We start from the raw sequence: 19,903 nt of genomic DNA on the forward strand, positions 1-19,903 counted from the left end.
TGAGCAGGTTGAAGATGTCACACAGATAAGCGAGTTTTGCTATCCACTCCTCATCACTGAAGTGTGCTGCCAGTGGTGACTTTTTTCCTGAAAGAAATCTCTGCAGCTGCTCTCTTAACTCAAAAACCCTGGCCAGGACTCTCTCCCTTGATAGCCACCTGACTTCAGTGTGTAAGAGAAGGCGTTTGTACTCTGCATTCATTTCCTCGCAAAGCTGCTCAAACAGATGTGAGTTAAGCGCTTCGTCCTGACGAAGGGTCTCGGCCTGAAACGTCGACTGCGCCTCTTCCTATAGATGCTGCCTGGCCTGCTGCGTTCACCAGCAACTTTGATGTATGTTGCTTTTGCTTTGATGTGATTGATAACTTCAACAACGTCACTCAATATGCTGTTAAGATCAGGTGACATTTTTCAGCTGCCAGCATTTCCCTGTGTGTGACACAGTGTGTAGACTGACGTTCAGGAGTAACCTCTGACTCGGGTAGTGAAACCAGACGGCCGTCCGGTCATAGCTGCAGCCCCAACTGTGCATATTCCAACACAGAATGGCCAGTCCAGTTTGCCTGACATGTAGTCATTCAAAGACTTGAATAGTTCTGCCCTAGTTGTGTTAGTTGGCAGCGGCAGCGCACTCAACATATCCCCATGCACACTGTCTTGAAATATATATCGCACATAAACCTTATTGTCGACATTGGTAGACTCGTCGACCTGGATAGCGTACCATGGTCACTCATTAAGCCGTTCCAACAGCTGTGCTTCGATGTCCTCCGCTATGTCATTGATTCTCCTTGATACTGTGGTAGCTGAAAGAGAAATCTGTGCCATCTTGTTAGCTGCAGCTTCTCCCAACAGTTCACAGCACATGTCCTTGGCAGCAGGCAGAATCAGCCCTTCACCAACAGTGAAAGGCTTCTTAGCCGTAGCAATACGGCTAGCCACTAAGTACGACGCTCTCAGAGCAGCAGCGTTTGTGGAGATGGTGACTCTCAGCACTTGCTTCTGTCCCGCTTGCTCACGTTTCTTCCGCTCAAAAAACTACACGGGTTTGTCTGTAAGTGCAGGGTGCTTGGACTCAAGGTGCCAAAGCAGTTTTGAGGGCTTCATTGCCTCATTAGACAGCTTGTCTCCACATATCACACACAGGGGGCTTGGAGCGTGCGAGTCACCGGTCGCAATAAAGCCATATTTTATGTACAACTCGTTGTATTTTCTGTTGAAGGAAGCTTTCTTTTTTTTGCAGTCTCGGCCTCAGCTGTCTCTGCGTTATCATCATCGTTAGGCCTTTTATGTCCCCTACCACCTCTTCCAAAGAAACTCTCAAACGACATTTGTTTTTTACTCATCTTAATGACCGACTAATGACTTTGTGAGGGTAATGACCTCGTGTGCGTTCAAGTTCAACAGTGGGTGTGACAGGGAATGAGGAAAGGTGCAGCTGACTCATATCGTTTCATACCGCCAAATCATATCGTTTCCTCGCGGCCCCGTAGCACATGCTTTGCGGCCCGGTGGTTGGGGACCACTGCTCTAGCCCATGGTGGTTATACTTACCGGCCACAGTGATCCCCGACCTCAGAGAGGGAGACAGGTACTTCAGGAGAGGCCGTGCACTCGGATCTGAGAAGAGCGCAATGTGAAACGTCATTTATGCATTGGCAATACAGTGAGTATATTATCCAATCCACTACCAGCTCTTCTATTACTGCACCATGAACCCTTATCAACCAACAGCAGTGTAGTTCAACATCGACCACCCCACATTCTCAACTCCCTGCTTGGGTTTTGTACACATGGAAAATGTCAGCTGAAGCAAAGGTCTTAGGCACATACATGTAGCTAGACTTTTGCATAGTTCTGTAAGCTGTTTTTTATTTCCTGCATGGGTAAATTTTAATGTGATCCGAAGCACATGGTGGAAAGACAGCAATATAAGACTATAAGATATGTATAGGAGCAGAATTAGGCCATTCGGCCCATTGAGTCTGCTCTGCCATTTCATCATGGCTGATCCAATTTTCCTCTCAGCTCCAATCTCCTGCCTTCTCCCCGTATCCCTTCGTGCCCTGACTAGTCAAGAATCTATCACCTCAGCTTTAAATATACCCATGACTTGGCCTCCTCAGCTACCTGTGGCAATGGATTCCGCAGAGTCACCACTCACTGGCTAAAGAAATTCCTCCTCATCTCCATTCTAAATGTACATCCTTCTACTCTGAGGCTGTGTCCTCTGGTCTTAGACTCTCCCACCATAGGAAACATTCTCTACACATCCATTCTTTTGGGGCCTTTCAACATTCTATAGGCGCTAATGAGATTCCACCTAATTTTTCTGAATTGATTGTTCCCGATGTTGGGGAGGTCTAGAACGAGGGGTCACAGTTTGAGGATAGAGGGGAAGCCTTTTAGGACCGAGGTTAGGAAAAACTTCTTCACACAGAGAGTGGTGAATCTGTGGAATTCTCTGCCACAGCAAACTGTTGAGGCCAGTTCATTAGCTATGTTTAGAAGGAAGTTAGATATGGCCCTTGTGGCTACAGGGGTCAGGGGGTATGGAGGGAAGGCTGGGTTCTGAGTTGGATGATCAGCCATGATCATAATAAATGGCGGTGCAGGCTCGAAGGGCCGAATGGCCTACTCCTGCACCTATTTTCTATGTTTCTATGTTTCTATATGACAAGCCATTTAATCCTGGAACAATTTTCGTAAACCTCTTTCGAACAGCACATCCTTTCTTGAAAAATGGATCCAATAATGCTCACAATACTCCAAGTACTCACCAGTGTCTTATAATAATGTGGGTCACATCTGGAATTTTCCTGGGTAGTGGACGACTTCCCCCCATGCTGTTCTGACGTAGTTGGAATTTGTGTACGAGGCAAGTTACAGCAGCCTTCTTCCGGGTGAGTTTTTTTTTCAAAAAGATCACCAACTCTTAACCCCGCACGGTTGGAAAGTGTGCCGGAGGGACCCGGCTGGGTTTGAACTTCAGAACCTCCACCCCGCAGTCCAGCGCTGATGCCACTATGCCACCAGTCTTATAAAGCCTCAGCATTACATCCTTGTTTTTATATTCTAGTCCTCTCAAAATGAATGCTAACATCTCATTTACCTTCCTCGCCACTGACTCAACCTGTAAATTAACTTTCAGGGAATCCAAGACCCTCTACACCTCAGATATTTGCATTTTCTCTCCACTTAGAACATAGGCTATGCTTTTATTCCTTCTGCCAAAGTACACAGCCATATACTTTCCGATACTATACTCCATCTGCCATTTCTTTGCACATTTAGCCTCTCTACTTCTTCAAAACTACCTGTCCTTCACCTATCTTTGTATCTTCTGTAAACTTGGCCACAAAACCATCAATTCTGTCATCCAAATCATTGACATATAACGTAAAAAGAAGTAGTCCCGACACAGATCCCCTTGGAATACCACTAGTCACCGACAACCAATCGGAAGAGGTTCCCTTTATTCCCACTCGCTGCCTCCTGACAATCAGCCACTGCTAGTATCATTCCTGTAATCCACAGGCTCTTCACTTATTAAGCAGCCTCTTGTGCAGCACCCTGTCATAGGTCCTCTGTAAATCCAAGTACACGACATCCACCAATTCTCCTTTATCTATCCTACTTGTTATTTCTTCAAATAATTCAAACAGATTTGTCAGGCAAGATTTTCCTTTAAGGAAAGCACGCTGAGTTTGGTCTATTTTGTCATATACATCCAAGTACCCTGAAACCACATCCTCAACAATAGACTGCAACATCTTCCCAACCACTGAAGCCAGACTAACTAGCCAATAATTTCTTTTCTTCTGCCTCTCTCCCTAATTGAAGATTGGAGTGATATTTGCAATTTTCCAGTCCTCCGGAACTATGCCAGAATCCATTGATTCTTGAAAGATCATTACTAGTGCCTCCACAATTTCTTCAGCCACCTCTTCAAACCCCTGGGGCGTAAACCATCTGGTCCATGCGACTTTCAGACCTTTCAGTTTCCCAAGAACTTTCTCCCAAGTGATGACAACTTCACACACTTCTGGTTCCTGACACTCTCCAACATCTGGCACACTGCTGGTGCCTTCCACAGTGAAGACTGATGCAAACTACTTATACAGTTTGTCTGCCGTCTCTTTGTCCCCTATGACCTGGATGAAGAAGTGGAGGGATGGGTTAGTAAATTTGCTGATGACACAAAGGTTGGAGGTGTTGTGGATAGTGTGGAGGGCTGTCAGAGGTTACAGCAGGACATCAATAGGATGCAAAACTGGGCTGAGAAGTGGCAGATGGAGTTCAACCCAGATAAATGTGAGGTGGTTCATTTTGGTAGGTCAAATATGATGGGAGAGTATAGTATTAATGGTAAGACTCTTGGCAGTGTGGAGGATCAGAGGGATCTTGGGGTCCGAGTCCATAGGACACTCAAAGCTGCTACGCAGGTTGACTGTGTGGTTAAGAAGGCATACAGTGTATTAGCCCTCATCAACCATGGGATTGAGTTCAAGAGCCGAGAGGTAATATCACAGTTATATAGGACCCTAGTCAGACCCCACTGAGTACTGTGCTCAGTTCTGGTCACCTCACTACAGGAAGGATGTGGAAGCTATAGAAAGGGTGCAGAGGAGATTTACAAGGATGTTGCCTGGATTGGGGAGTTTGCCTTATGAGAACAGGTTGAGTGAAATTGGCTTTCTCTGCTTGGAGTGAAGGAGGATGAGAGGTGACCTGATACAGGTGTATAAGATGATGAGAGGCATTGATCATGTGGATAGTCAGAGGCTTTTTCCCAGGGCTGAAATGGCTAACACAAGAGGGCACAGTTTTAAGTGCTTGGTAGTAGGTACAGAGGAGATTTCAGGGGTAATTTTTTTTACACAGAGAGTGGTGAGTATGTGGAATGGGCTGCCAGCGATGGCGTTGGAGGTGGATACAATAGGGTCTTCTAAGAAACTCCTGGATAGGTACATGGAGCTTAGAAAAATAGAGGGCTATGGATAATCCTAGGTAATTCCTAAAGTAAGTACATGTTTAGCACAGTGTTGTGGGCTGAAGGGCCTGTGTTGTGCTGTAGGTTTTCTATGTTCTATGTTCTACTACCTCTCCAGTATCATTTTCCAGTGGTCCAATATCCACTCTCACCTCTTTTCTACTCTTTATATATTTAAAGAAACTTTTGGTATCCTCTTCAATATTATTGGTTAGCTTACCTTCGTATTCCATTTTTTCCTTCTTTGACTTTTTTAGTTGCCTTCTGTTGGTCTTTAAAAGCTTCCAAATCCTCAAAGTTCCCAACAATTTTTGCTCTATTATATGCCCTCTCTTTGGCTTTTATGTTGGCTTTGACTTCACTTGTTAGCCACAGTTGTGTCATCTTTCCTTTGGAATACTTCTTCATCTATCCCATGCCTTCTGATTTGCTCCCAGAAATTCCAGGCATTGTTGCTCTGCCATCATCCCTTCTCGTGACCCTTTCCAATCAACTTTTCCAGCTCCATGCTCATGGCTCTGTAATTCCCTTTACTCCACTGTAATACTGATACATCTGACTTTAGCCTCTCCTTCTCAAATTCCAGGGCGAATTTTATCATATTATGACCACTGTCCCCTCAACAGCCAACCCAGAATAGCTGATCCCCTACAGGGGCTCAACCACGAGCTGCTCTAAAAAGCCACTTTGTAGGCTTTCTACAAATTCTGCCTCTTGGGATCCAGCATCAACCTGATTTTCCCAATCTACTTGCATATTGAAATCCCCCTTGATTATTGTAACATTGCCCTTTTGACATGCATTTTCTATCTCCTGTTATAATTTGTAGACCACATCTTTTCTACTGTTTGGACGTCTGCATATATAACTTCCAATGGGATCTTTTTTACCCTTCTAATTTCTTAGCTTTACCCACAGCAATTCTATACCTTCTGATCCTATGCTACCTCTTTCTAATGATTTGATTTCATCTTTTACTAACGGAGCTATCCCACCTACTTGGCCTACTTGCCTGTCCTTTCGATATAATATCTATGAGTCTTTATTAATATTGATAATTTTAAAGTTTTCATTAATATTGATAAACATTTAGTAGATAGAGTACTGTGCAAAGGTATTAGGCACCCTGGCTATACATGGAATTGAAAATACACATGGACAAAGATGTTAACTGTTCTGTGCTATCACCAGTGGGATCATCAGTTGATCTGCCACCTGCCTTCAGGAGTTTTGGCCCACTTATGATCAAGACTCCCTCGAGGTGCTGGGCTAAAGCACGACCTCCCACTGGTGAGCTTAAAAACTTGGCATCTGCCTCTATCAGAGTTGTTGGTCACTTCCATCCAACAGATAGTCTGCTCTTCAGGTGTCTATGCAACTACTGAAGGGTTTGCAAAAGATGTATACACTGTCTGACTATCTGCCCCTCTGGACGTACTTGGTCCACACCCATGCTGATCCTTTCTCTGCTGCCTCAGCTACAGCCCTGCTGGTTGACTTGATCTCTCTTCTAGTGAAGCCAAGGTCATGCAGCCACTTCTGGAAAATGAATGCAATAAACCCACGGCAGCCTACTTCGAATGGATAGCATGAGACCTTCCACTCTCTGTCTCTGCACTCTGAACTTAATTCTGCATACTTGGTTAACTTGCGCTCATGGGCTTCATCGATGTTGTCTTCCCAGGGGACTGTGAGTTCACCAATAACCACTTCTCTACTGGTGTCAGACCATACGATTATATCTGGACGCAATGTGGTGAAAGCTATTTGCTCCGGGAAACTACATATATACACCCCCTACTGCCTATAAAAAGTATTACCCTCCCTTGGAAGTTTTCATGTGTTACTGTTTTATAACATTGAATCACAGTGGATTTAATTTAGCTTTTTTGACACTGATCAACAGAAAAAGACTTACTTGTGTCAATCTGAAAACAGATCTCTACAAAGTGATCTAAATTAATTACAAGTACAAAGCAAGAAATAATTGATTACATAAGTATTCACCCCCTTCAAGTCAGTATTTATTAGAAGCAGCTTGGGCAACAATTACAGTCTTGAGTCCGTGTGGATAGGCCTCTATCAGCTTTACACATTGGACATTGCAATTTTTCAAGCTCTGTCAGATTACATGGGGGTTGTGAGTGAACAGCCCTTTTCAAGTCCAGCCACAAATTCTCAATTAGATTGAGTTCTGGACTCCGACTTAGTCACTCTGGGACATTAACCTTGTTGTTTTTAAACCATTCCTGTGTAGCCTACAAACACAAGATCTGTAGTGTAATGGCTGGAAGCAGAATACAGAGTTCAAAATCCATAAATAATAGCATATGGGTGAATTAGACCCATCGAGTCTGCTCCAACATTCAATCATGACTGGTTTATTAACCCTCTCAATCCTATTCTTCTACCTTCTCCCTGTAACTTTTGTCTCCATAACTAATCAAGAACCTATCAACTTCCCCTTTAAGTATAGCCAATGACTTGGCCCCCACAGGTGTCTCTAGCAATGAATTCCACAGATTCACTACCGTCTGGCTAAAGAAATTCCTCCTCATCTCTGTACTAAATGGACATCCTTCTATTCTGAGGCTGTGATCTCTGGTCCCGGACTCCTCCACTACAGGAAATATCCTCTCCATATGCACTCAATGGAAGCTTTTCAATATTTGAAAGGTTTTAATGAGATCCCCCTTATTCTTCTAAATGCCAATGAGTCCAGGCCCATGGGTAAAAAAAAAACACTCTTCATACATGAATCCTTTCACTCCCAGAATCATTCTCAGAACCTCCTCTGGATCTACCCCAATGCCAGCACATGTTTCTAGGTAAGGGGCCCAAAACTGCTGACAATACTCCCAGCAAGTCTGTCAAATGCCTTATAAAGCCTTAACATTGCATCCTTGCTTTTACAAACAAGAGAAAATCTGCAGATGTTGGAAATCCAAGCAACATGCACAAAATGCTGAAGGAACTCAGCAGGCCAGGCAGCATCTATGGAAAAGAGTCCAGTCGACATTTCGGGCCGAAACCCGAAAGGACTGGAGAAAAAAAGCTGAGGAGTAGATTTAAAAGGTGGGGGAGGAGAGGGAGAAAGTCAAGGTGAGAGGTGAAACCGGGAGGGGGAGGGATGAGGTAAAGAGCTGGGAAGCTGATTGGTGAAAAGGACAGAAGACCATGGAAGAAAAAAAAGGGGAGAGAAGCACCAGAGAGAGGCGATGGGTGGCAAGGAGACAAGGAGAGAGAGGAAGAGGGGAAGGGAAGTGGTGAAGTAGAGGGGAGGTGGGGTGGATGGGGGGGGGGCATTACTGGAAGCTTGTGAAATCGCTGTTCATGCCATCAGGTTGGAAGCTACCCAAACGGAATACAAGGTTCCTTCCAGGTGAGGCGACACTTCACCTGTGAGTCTGTTGGGGTCATTACTGTGTCCAGCACTCCTGGTGTGGTCTCTTGTATATCGGTAAGACCTGACATAGATTGGGGGACCACTTCACTGAGCACCTATGCTCTGTCCACCAGAAGAAGTGGGATCTCCCAGAGGCCAACCATTTTAATTCCACTTGAATTTAATTGAATTGACTTCATTTCTAACATCCCTCACATACATGAGGAGTAAAAGTCTTTGTCCCCTCTCCAGTATCATTTTCCAGCAGTCCAATATCTACTTTCATCTCTCTTTTATTATTTATATATCTGAAAAAAATCATTTGATATTACCTTTTATATTATTCGCTAGCTTACCTTCATGTTTCATCTTTTTTTCTCCTTGTGGCTTTTTTAGTTGCCTTCTGTTGCATTTTTACAAGCTTACTATCCACTAACTTCTCACTAATTTTTGCTATATTATATGCCCTCTCTTTTGCTTTAATGTTGTCTTTGATTTCCCTTGTCAGCCACTGTTGCCTCATCCTCCCTTTAGAATACTCCATCTTTGGGATACATCTATCTAAATTGCCCCCAGAAACACCAGCTTTTGCTGTTCTGCTATCATCTCTGCTAGTGTCCCCTTGCAATCAACTCTGGCCAGCTCTTCTGTAATTTTCTTTACTCCAGTGTAATACTGATACATCTGACTTTACCTTCTCCCTCTCAAACTGCAGAATGAATTCTATCATATTATGATCACTGCCTCCTAAGGGCTCCTTTACCTTAAGCTTCCTAATCAAATCTGGTTCATTAATCAAAACCCAATCCAGAATTGACGTTACCTGAGTGGGCTCACCGCAAGATGCTCTAAAAACCCATTTTGTACACATTGTACGAATTCCCTCTCTTGCAATCCAGGACCAACCTGATTTTCCCAATCTACCTGCATATTGAAATTCCCTATGACTGTTGTAACATCACCCTTTTGACTTGCCTTTTCTATCTCCCATTGTAATTTGTAGCCCACATCCTAACTACTATTTGAAAGGTTGTATATAATTCCCAGCACAGTCTTTTTACCTTTGCAGTTTCTTAACTCTACCCACAAGAATTCTATATTTTCTGATCCTATGTCACCTCTTTCTAAGGATTTGGTTTCAATTTTTAACCAACAGAGCCACCCCATCATCTCTGCCTACCTGCTTGTCCTTCCGATATAAGATGTATCTTTGGATGTTAAGCTCCCAACTATGAACTCAAGAGATTCCCACAACATGCCAATCTCTAACTGCGCTCCAAGATAATCTACCTTACTCCGTATACTACGTGCATTCAAATATAACACCTTCAGTCCTGTACGTAAGTCAACCCTAACACTGTACAACTGCTGTCAGCTCTGCGACCACAACTAAGAAAAGATTCCAAAGGTAATTTCACAGCTGGTCTACAATTTTTTGCATCAGAGAGCCAAAAAGGAAGATGTTCCTGATGACTGGGGAAAATGCTGCTGACCGTGTTGATCTGTGCACCGTACCTGATATCAGTTCTTTGTTAGTGAAGAACAGAGCAGCTTGTCTGAAGGCCAGCTCTGGGGTTGGTGACATCACCTTCTCTAGGTTGTCCATGCCTCCCTTGAGCTGTCTAACATTAACATTGAGGATCTCAGCCAAGGCATTGAAGGCGTCCACACGGCGGAGAACACATACGAGTGCAGGGCTGGATAGCAGGCAGTCAATGCTTTCCTGCCAATGTCGGTCGCCTACCTCGTAGGGAGTTAACTCCTTAGCCTGGCTTCGGCTCAGACGTGGCACCCATTTCAACCCCAGGAGCTCAAAGCCTCCATTCCCCTTACTGTCACCTGAGAAAGGAATGACAGGTTAAAGGCACGTGTTTTGAAGTTAACACTTTTTCCTTTTCTTGAAGTTCAAAGTTCACAGTAAATTTATTAACGAAGTACAAATATGTGACAGTATCGAACCCTGAGGTTAGTTTTCTTGCAGTCAGACACGTAAATCCAAGAAACACAATAGAATCAATGAAGGACTACACCCAACATAATGGACAAACAACCAATGTGTAAAAGACAAGAAACTGTGCAAATACAAAAGAATATATATATATATTAGTAATAATAATAATAATTATTATTAAATAAATAATAAATATCAAGAACATGGGATGAAGAATCCTTGAAAGGGAGCCCATAGGTTGTGGGAACAGTTCTGTGATGGTGATTGAGTGAAGTTACCCCTCTGCTTCAAGAGCCTGATGACACTGGTTGATTGTCTATCCTGTTGGGTGTGGTCTTTCATTGACTCTATTGCCCCTGAACCTGGTGTGTGGGTCCTGAGACCTTCTTCCTGATGGCAGCAGTGAGAAGAGAGCAGAGCCTGGATAGTGAGGGTCCTTTAAATTCCTCAAATAGATGCATCAGCCCATCAATGCCCTCTCCAAACTGTACAATCCAGTATTTTCCAGTCCTTGGACTGACATGTCGATCAGCACTCCTTCACAAGTATCACGGCGTTCTGACTGGGGTTCTCTTGCTATGCTTACCAAAGACCACGCTCCCTTCTTCAGAGGCATCTGCTGGAATGAGTCATTGTTCACCTCTCCCATTTGGAGTCAGAGTCATACAGCATTGAGGTGGGTCCTTAACCTGTCTCACTCATGACAATCAAGTTCTTTCTAGAGTGAGTCCCATGTGCCTGTATTTGACCCAAATCCCTCTAAACTTTCCTATCCATATACATGTCAGAATCAGAATCAGGTTTATTGTCACTGACATAATTTGTGAAATTTGTTGTTTTGTGGTAACAGTACAGTGCAGGCCTAACAATTTATTGTAAGTTACAATCCAAATAAATAACTAGTGCAAAAGAGGAATAGTTCATGGCTTCATGGACCGTTCAGAAACCTGATGGCGGAGGGGAAGAAACTGTTTCTAAATCATTGAGTGTGTGTCTTCAGGCTCCTGTACCTCCACCCTGATAGTAGTAGTGATAGTATATCCCAGGTGGTGGGCATTCTTCATGATCAATGCCACCTTCTTGATGCACTGCCTTTTGGAGATGTCCTCAGTGGTTTTTTAATGGTTAAAATGTCTTTTTTAATGTTGCAATTGTACCCATCTCCATCACTTCATCTGGCAGCTTGTTCCAGCACCCTCTGTGTGAAAACTTCAGCTTTCTGAAACATCAATCTTCTTTACATTATTTTTTGAAACTCTCTGGGGAATTCCTCACACCGAAGGCTCTGAAGTGGGGTAAACCTCCTTACATTAGGAGCTGTGCAATAACTAGCCTGGTGGAAGCACCTACCAGCAAGCTCAAGGGTAGCTTCTAATCCATGTTATCAGACTATTGAACAGTTCCTCGTATGATAAGATGGGCTCTTGACCTCACACCTACTCCGTCAAGGGCCTAAAACCTTATTGTCTACCTGCTCTGCACTCGTCTCTAACCCTTTATTAAAGAGGCTAGGCGTGAGGAGGTTAGTTCACAACAGAGGGATGGGAACCAGTGCAGAGAGACAGAGGGGTGTAAAGTGAGGGTAGAAGCAAAAAGTACTAAGGAGAAAAGTACAAGTGGCAGGCCGACAAATCCAGGGCAAGCATTAAAAAGGGCCACTTTTCAACATAATTGTATAAGGGCTAAGAGAGTTGTAAAAGAGCGCCTGAAGGCTTTATGTGTCAATGCAAGGAGCATTCGTAATAAGGTGGATGAATTGAAAGTGCAGATTGTTATTAATGATTATGATATAGTTGGGATCACAGAGACATGGCTCCAGGGTGACCAGGGATGGGAGCTCAACGTTCAGGGATATTCAATATTCAGGAGGGATAGACGTGAAGGAAGGGGAGGTGGGGTGGCGTTGCTGGTTAAAGAAGAGATTAACGCAATAGAAAGGAAGGACATAAGCTGGGAAGATGTGGAATCGATATGGGTGGAGCTGCGTAACACTAAGGGGCAGAAGACGCTGGTGGGAGTGGTGTACAGGCCACCTAACAGTAGTAGTGAGGTTGGAGATGGTATTAAACAGGAAATTGGAAATGTGTGCAATAAAGGAACAGCAGTTATAATGGGTGACTTCAATCTACATGTAGATTGGGTGAACCAAATTGGTAGAGGTGCTGAGGAAGAGGATTTCTTGGAATGTATGCGGGATGGTTTTTTGAACCAACATGTCGAGGAACCAACTAGAGAGCAGGCTATTCTGGACTGGGTTTTGAGCAATGAGGAAGGGTTAATTAGCAATCTTGTCGTGAGAGGCCCCTTGGGTAAGAGTGACCATAATATGGTGGAATTCTTCATTAAGATGGAGAGTGACATAGTTAATTCAGAAACAAAGGTTCTGAACTTAAAGAGGGGTAACTTTGAAGGTATGAGACGTGAATTAGCTAAGATAGACTGGCAAATGACACTTAAAGGATTGACGGTGGATATGCAATGGCAAACATTTAAAGATTGCATGGATGAACTACAACAATTGTTCATCCCAGTTTGGCAAAAGAATAAATCAAGGAAGGTTGTGCACCTGCGGCTGACAAGAGAAATTAGGGACAGTATCAATTCCAAAGAAGAAGCATACAAATTAGCCAGAGAAAGTGGCTCACCTGAGGACTGGGAGAAATTCAGAGTTCAGCAGAGGAGGACAAAGGGCTTAATTAGGAAGGGGAAAAAAGATTATGAGAGAAAACTGGCAGGGAACATAAAAACGGACTGTAAAAGCTTTTATAGATATGTAAAAAGGAAAAGACTGGTAAAGACAAATGTAGGTCCCCTGCAGACAGAAACAGGTGAATTGAATATGGGGAGCAAGGACATGGCAGACCAATTGAATAATTACTTTGGTTCTGTCTTCACTAAGGAGGACAGAAATAATCTTCCAGAAATAGTAGGGGACAGAGGGTCCAGTGAGATGGAGGAACTGAGCGAAATACATGTTAGTAGGAAAGTGGTGTTAGGTAAATTGAAGGGATTGAAGGCAGATAAATCCCCAGGGCCAGATGGTCTGCATCCTAGAGTGCTTAAGGAAGTAGCCCAAGAAATAGTGGATGCATTAGTGATAATTTTTCAAAACTCGTTAGATTCTGGACTAGTTCCTGAGGATTGGAGGGTGGCTAATGTAACCCCACTTTTTAAAAAAGGAGGGAGAGAGAAACCGGGGAATTATAGACTGGTTAGCCTAACGTCGGTGGTGGGGAAACTGCTGGAGTCAGTTATCAAGGATGTGATAACAGCACATTTGGAAAGCGGTGAAATGATCGGACAAAGTCAGCATGGATTTGTGAAAGGAAAATCATGTCTGACGAATCTCATAGAATTTTTTGAGGATGTAACTAGTAGAGTGGATAGGGGAGAACCAGTGGATGTGGTATATTTGGATTTTCAAAAGGCTTTTGACAAGGTCCCACACAGGAGATTAGTGTGCAAACTTAAAGCACACGGTATTGGGGGTAAGGTATTGGTGTGGGTGGAGAATTGGTTAGCAGGCAGGAAGCAAAGAGTGGGAATAAACGGGACCTTTTCAGAATGGCAGGCGGTGACTAGTGGGGTACCGCAAGGCTCAGTGCCGGGACCCCAGTTGTTTACAATATATATTAATGACTTGGATGAGGGAATTAAATGCAGCATCTCCAAGTTTGCGGATGACACGAAGCTGGGTGGCAGTGTTAGCTGTGAGGAGGATGCTAAGAGGATGCAGGGTGACTTGGATAGGTTGGGTGAGTGGGCAAATTCATGGCAGATGCAATTTAATGTGGATAAATGTGAAGTTATCCACTTTGGTGGCAAAAATAGGAAAACAGATTATTATCTGAATGGTGGCCGATTAGGAAAAGGGGAGGTGCAACGAGACCTGGGTGTCATTATACACCAGTCATTGAAAGTGGGCATGCAGGTACAGCAGGCGGTGAAAAAGGCGAATGGTATGCTGGCATTTATAGCGAGAGGATTCGAGTACAGGAGCAGGGAGGTACTACTGCAGTTGTACAAGGCCTTGGTGAGACCACACCTGGAGTATTGTGTGCAGTTTTGGTCCCCTAATCTGAGGAAAGACATCCTTGCCATAGAGGGAGTACAAAGAAGGTTCACCAGATTGATTCCTGGGATGGCAGGACTTTTATATGAAGAAAGACTGGATGAACTGGGCTTGTACTCGTTGGAATTTAGAAGATTGAGGGGGGATCTGATTGAAACGTATAAGATCTTAAAGGGATTGGACAGGCTAGATGCAGGAAGATTGTTCCCAATGTTGGGCAAGTCCAGAACGAGGGGCCACAGTTTGAGGATAGAGGGGAAGCCTTTTAGGACCGAGATTAGGAAAAGCTTCTTCACACAGAGAGTGGTGAATCTGTGGAATTCTCTGCCACAGGAAACAGTTGAGGCCAGTTCATTGGCTATATTTAAGAGGGAGTTAGATATGGCCCTTGTGGCTACGGGGGTCAGGGGGTATGGAGGGAAGGCTGGGGCGGGGTTCTGAGTTGGAGGATCAGCCATGATCATAATAAATGGCGGTGCAGGCTCGAAGGGCCGAATGGCCTACTCCTGCACCTATTTTCTATGTTTCTATGTTTCTATGTTTATTCTGCAATTGGGTGATTGAATCAGGATCAGAATCTGGTTTAATATTACTGGCTAAGTCATGAAATGTGTTGCTTTGTGGCAGCAGTACAATGGAATGCATAACAATAAAAACTATAAATTACATAAAAAATAAATTAAGTCGTGCAAAAAGAGAGAGAAATAATACTGTTCATGTGTTCATGTCCATTCAGAAAACTGATGGTGGAGGGAAGAAATTGTTCCTGAAATGTTGAGTATGTGTCTACAGGCCCCTGTAGCTCCTCATTGATGGTGAGAAGAGAGAACGTTCGAGGAGATGGGGATCCTCGATGATGAGGCATCGTGAGGTAATTGTTCACCTTAATGCAGTCTTACAACAAATGCAACTGGATGAACAACATGCAAAATAGGTTTTTCACTGCTACTCAGTAAATGTGACAAAAACAAAGCAATTTACCAATTTTGTTTGAGACGGGGCGCAAGAGGTTTCGCAGGCAGCTCCCAGCAGTTTTCACAGCACTGTGCCCCGTTAGTGTGAGAACAACAACTTGCTCAAGTTCAGGGTTGGGCACGACGTTGTGTTTATACAGCTCATCCAGAGCCAGGCTGGAAGCTTGGGGCACAGCACTGAAAGATCCCCCTACACACAACCAGAAAGCAGATTATTAATATCAACCGTATTGTTTTAAAAGAAAACAAATATGCTGCTTACAGTTTTGGCATGAAGCAGTGAAGCATTGTACAATGCAACTTCAAAACCAACTACAAGACATGGTAGTGTAGTGGTTGGCATGATGCTCAGGGTGTTCCAAAGTTTGGAGTTCAGTTCCGCCGCTGTATGTAAAGAGTTTTTATCTTCTCTCCCAAAACTGCATGGGTTTCCTCTATGTGCTCCAGTTTCCTCCCACATCCAAAGACGTACTGGTTAATGGATTAACTGGTGATTGTAAATTGCTTTGTGATTAGGCAAGGGTTAACTCGGCAGGTTGCTGGCTGGTGCAGCTTGGTGGGCTGGGAGGGCTTGCTCCACACTCTATCTCTAAATAAATAAAATTAAGCCATTGATACTGGAGCAGACCACTACTACAGGCACCCCTCACCAGTGGCTTTCCTACTTACTGTCGATTACAAAACCATACCTAAAGCCTGCAGTATTTGATCCGTGTAGGGAGTCACATGGAAACAGGATAGAATCTCATATTCAGGATCTGGGGGAAGTTTGCTGCGCACATCTCCGACGAGCCCCTCTTCGGCCAGCTCGCTCACCAACCCTATAGTACGATAGAAGCATAAAGTGAGTACAATGTAGAATGAAGTTTGATACATGAATAGCCAATAGTATGCAGACTAACCCACAAACATAGATAAATTGGGGCTGGCCCTGCCCTCCAGTGGTTGCTCAGTGGCATGACCAGCTGCATTGTGTTCGTCCGTGGCTTCACTTGCGCGAGATGAAGAACTGCTGCATGAAATGTGGCTCAGGACAACAGACCATCAATCTACAGGCCAAGGCACTCAGGTTCTTAGGCAATGTCATTATTTTTGTATTTTTTGTAACTGTATGTTTTTCTGCTATCATAATTATATGCACGATATGTGTTTTGCACCTTGGCCTCAGACGAACACTGTTTTGTTTGGCTGTATTCATGTGTATGGCAGAATGACAATTAAACGTGAACTTGAACTTGTAGTGGCAGAAAACCTCAAACAACAGTTTTCCAACAGAACATTTGGTGAAATATTCTGAGCATTGTACCTGTCAATAAGCTTGCAGTCTGGTGACTTGTATTTTCTTTCCTCACATGCAACAGAAAGCAAGGGTAGGGCAGCTGAGCAGTGGAAGGGCCAGGAGCAGACAGCTGAGGGTTCAGGGCTCCAAACCAACCTGTTCGACAGAACACTGGGATCTGCAATGACAATGGGGATTCCATGAGTTATTCCGATGCATCCAGCATTCTACAGTCTATTCAGTACGTTACCATCTCAAACCCTGTGTCCCAGTGAGGTCTCAATTCTGATGCATGTTGGTATATTCAACGAGTGTTCCGCTGTCTACTCAATATTCACTGTTGGTTGGGGTCGACCATGGATGTTGCATCCGAGCTGCCGATGTGAATGTAGACAGGTAGGCAAGGCAGAGCAGTACCAAATGGAGACCATGCAGGCTCCCTGTCTCCACACAGCTGTTGAATCCAAAGGAACAGCAGAGACCAATACAGTTTGGCCCCAGAGGCATTGCAGGAGTTAGCAGTCAGCGTTGAACTCAACCAAGGACTGCCTTAGGGATTCCAGCTCCAGATTTTTCCTCAGGGTTTACATAGTCATAGTCATACTTTATTCATCCCGGGGGAAATTGGTTTTTGTTACAGTTGCACCATAAATAATAAATAGAAATAAAACCATAAATAGTTAAATAGTAATATGTAAATTATGCCAGGAAATAAGTCCAGGACCAGCCTGTTGGCTCAGGGTGTCTGACCCTCCAAGGGAGGAGTTGTAAAGTTTGATGGCCACGGGCAGGAATGACTTCCTATGACGCTCTGTGTTGCATCTCGGTGGAATGAGTCTCTGGCTGAATGTACTCCTGTGCCCAACCAGTACATTATGTAGTGGATGGGAGACACTGTCCAAGATGGCATGCAACTTAGACAGCATCCTCTTTTCAGATACCACTGTCAGAGAGTCCAGTTCCATCCCCACAACATCACTGGCCTTACGAATGAGTTTGTTGATTCTGTTGGTGTCTGCTACTCTCAAGCCTGCTGCCCCAGCACGCAACAGCAAACATGATAGCACTGGCCACCACGGACTCGTAGAACATCCTCAGCATCGTCCGGCAGATGTTAAAGGACCTCAGTCTCCTCAGGAAATAGCGACGGCTCTGACCCTTCTTGTAGACAGCCTCAGTGTTCTTTGACCAGTCCAGTTTACTGTCAATTCATATCCCCAGGTATTTGTAATCCTCCACCATGTCCACACTGACTCCCTGGATGGAAACAGGGGTCACCGGTGCCTTAGCTCTCCTCAGGTCTACCACTAGCTCCTTAGTCTTTTTCACATTAAGCTGCAGATAATTCTGCTCTCACCATGTGACAAAGTTTCCTACCGTAGCCCTGTACTCAGCCTCATCTCCCTTGCTGATGCATCCAACTATGGCAGAGTCCTCAGAAAACTTTTGAAGATGACAAGACTCTGTGCAGTAGTTGAAGTCCGAGGTGTAAATGGCAGACATCCCACCCTGCAAAAACTCATTTCAGGGAGGTAGCACCATCAATTTGCAGGAGACTTCCAGGAGAGGTGGGATGTCTGCAATAGAGTAGCTCCTTAGCAGCTAGCCAGCTAGTGTAAATAATGTTAGCTATGCTAATGAACGAATAACACCTGTTAAACTCACCTCAACATGTCTTTTACAGTCTTAACCCAACACAGCAATAGAAAAGTCACTGTTGCAAACAGTGCAGCGAGCAACACTGTCATTATTTTTGACCCCTATTAGGCAGGGGTACACTTTAGTGTAGTCTGGGGTGATGTACGCTTTATATTTTTTTGCAACACTGCCACTCTGACTTTTTTTTAGAACTCTCTCGCTCTCGATCTTGCTCGCTCTCTCTCTCTCTTGCGCTTGCTTTCTCACTCTCGCGTGCTCTCTCTCTCTCGTGGCCGCTCTCACTTGTGCGCGCTCTCTCTCGTGCTTGCTTTTTCGCTCTCTCTCGCGCGCTCTCTCTCTCTCTCTCTCGTGGTCGCTCTCACTCGTGCTCGCTCTCTCGCGCTTGCTTTCTCGCTCTCGTGCTCTCTTGCTCTCTCTCTTGTGGCCGCTCTCACTTGCACTCGCTCTCTCTCGTGCTTGCTTTCTCGCTCTCTCGCGCTTGCTTTCTCGCTCTCGCGCTCTCTTGCTCTCTCTCTTGTGGTCGCTCTCACTTGCGCTCGCTCTCTCGCGCTTGCTTTCTCGCTCTCTCGCACACGCACTCTCTCTCTCGTGGTCGCTCTCGCTCACGCTCGTTCTCTCGCACTTGTTTTTTTGCTCTTGCGCTTGCCCTCTCGCTCTCTCTCACGCGTTCTCTCAAGCTCGCTCTCAAGAAATTCAATTTCTGGGACATTGTATATAATTTGCGGGCATCAGGGAGCCACTATTAATATGCGGGAGACTCCCGGAACTTCCGGGAGAGGTGGGATGTCTGAAATGGTGAAGAGAAAGAGAGACAAGACAGTACCCTGTGGAACCCCAGTGCTGCCTCATGATTAGATTAGATTAGATTAGATTCAGCCTTATATCATTGTACCGAGTACAGATACAAAGCCAATGAAATGCAGTTAGCATCTAACCAGAAATGCAAAGAATAACAAAATAACTGTGAATAAAAAGTAAGTGCTACAGCACACAAATATAAAAGTACTGAGACAGTACAATATGGTTGCAATACTGCTTAGCGCTGTGATGTGAGGTTCAGCAGGGTCACAGCCTCAGGGAAGAAGCTCTCCCTGAGCCTGCTGGTGCGGGAGCAGAGGCTCCTGTAGCGCCTACCAGATGGGAGGAGAGTAAAAAGTCCATGGTTAGGGTGAGATGCTTTTCGCCCAGCCCAGGCAGCATTTATGGTAGGTGTTCTCAATGCTGGGCAATTGGGTGCCGATAATCCGCTGGGTAGTTTTCACCACATGCTGGAGTGCTTTGTTGTCTGATATGGGATAATTGCCATACCACACTGAGATGCAGTTGGTGAGTATGCTCTCAATGGTACAGCAGTAAAAGTCCGTCAGTATCCTGGGACAGAGGTGAGCTTTCTTGATGCTCCGCAGGAAATAAAGGCACTGTTGCACCTTTTTGATCAGGATGGAGGAGTTCAGGGACCAGGTGAGATCCTCGGAAATGTGGACACCAAGGAATTTGAAGCTTGATACACGCTCCACTACAGCTCCGTTGATGTAGATGGGGATGTGAGCGTGGCTCCTAGCATGACTGAAGTCCACAATGATCTCCTTG

The 19,903-nt window shown here is 44.6% G+C and overlaps 1 protein-coding gene across 2 annotated transcripts in view; it reads right to left on the reverse strand.

Moving 5' to 3' along the window:
* Window positions 1-19,903, reverse strand: part of LOC134351425 (dynein axonemal assembly factor 8) — a 167,145-nt gene that overhangs the window by 51,598 nt on the left and 95,644 nt on the right. For both annotated transcript variants that reach the window (XM_063057534.1, XM_063057533.1), the window contains exons 19-23: window positions 16,682-16,832; window positions 16,065-16,196; window positions 15,383-15,565; window positions 9,894-10,217; window positions 1,555-1,620 (exon numbers count right to left, since the gene is read on the reverse strand). In XM_063057534.1, coding sequence (XP_062913604.1) covers window positions 1,555-1,620; window positions 9,894-10,217; window positions 15,383-15,565; window positions 16,065-16,196; window positions 16,682-16,832 — 856 coding nt within the window. The remainder of the gene's footprint in view (window positions 1-1,554; window positions 1,621-9,893; window positions 10,218-15,382; window positions 15,566-16,064; window positions 16,197-16,681; window positions 16,833-19,903) is intronic.

The sequence above is a fragment of the Mobula hypostoma genome, chromosome 9, assembly GCF_963921235.1.
Source record: "Mobula hypostoma chromosome 9, sMobHyp1.1, whole genome shotgun sequence".
Lineage (NCBI taxonomy): Eukaryota > Metazoa > Chordata > Chondrichthyes > Myliobatiformes > Myliobatidae > Mobula > Mobula hypostoma.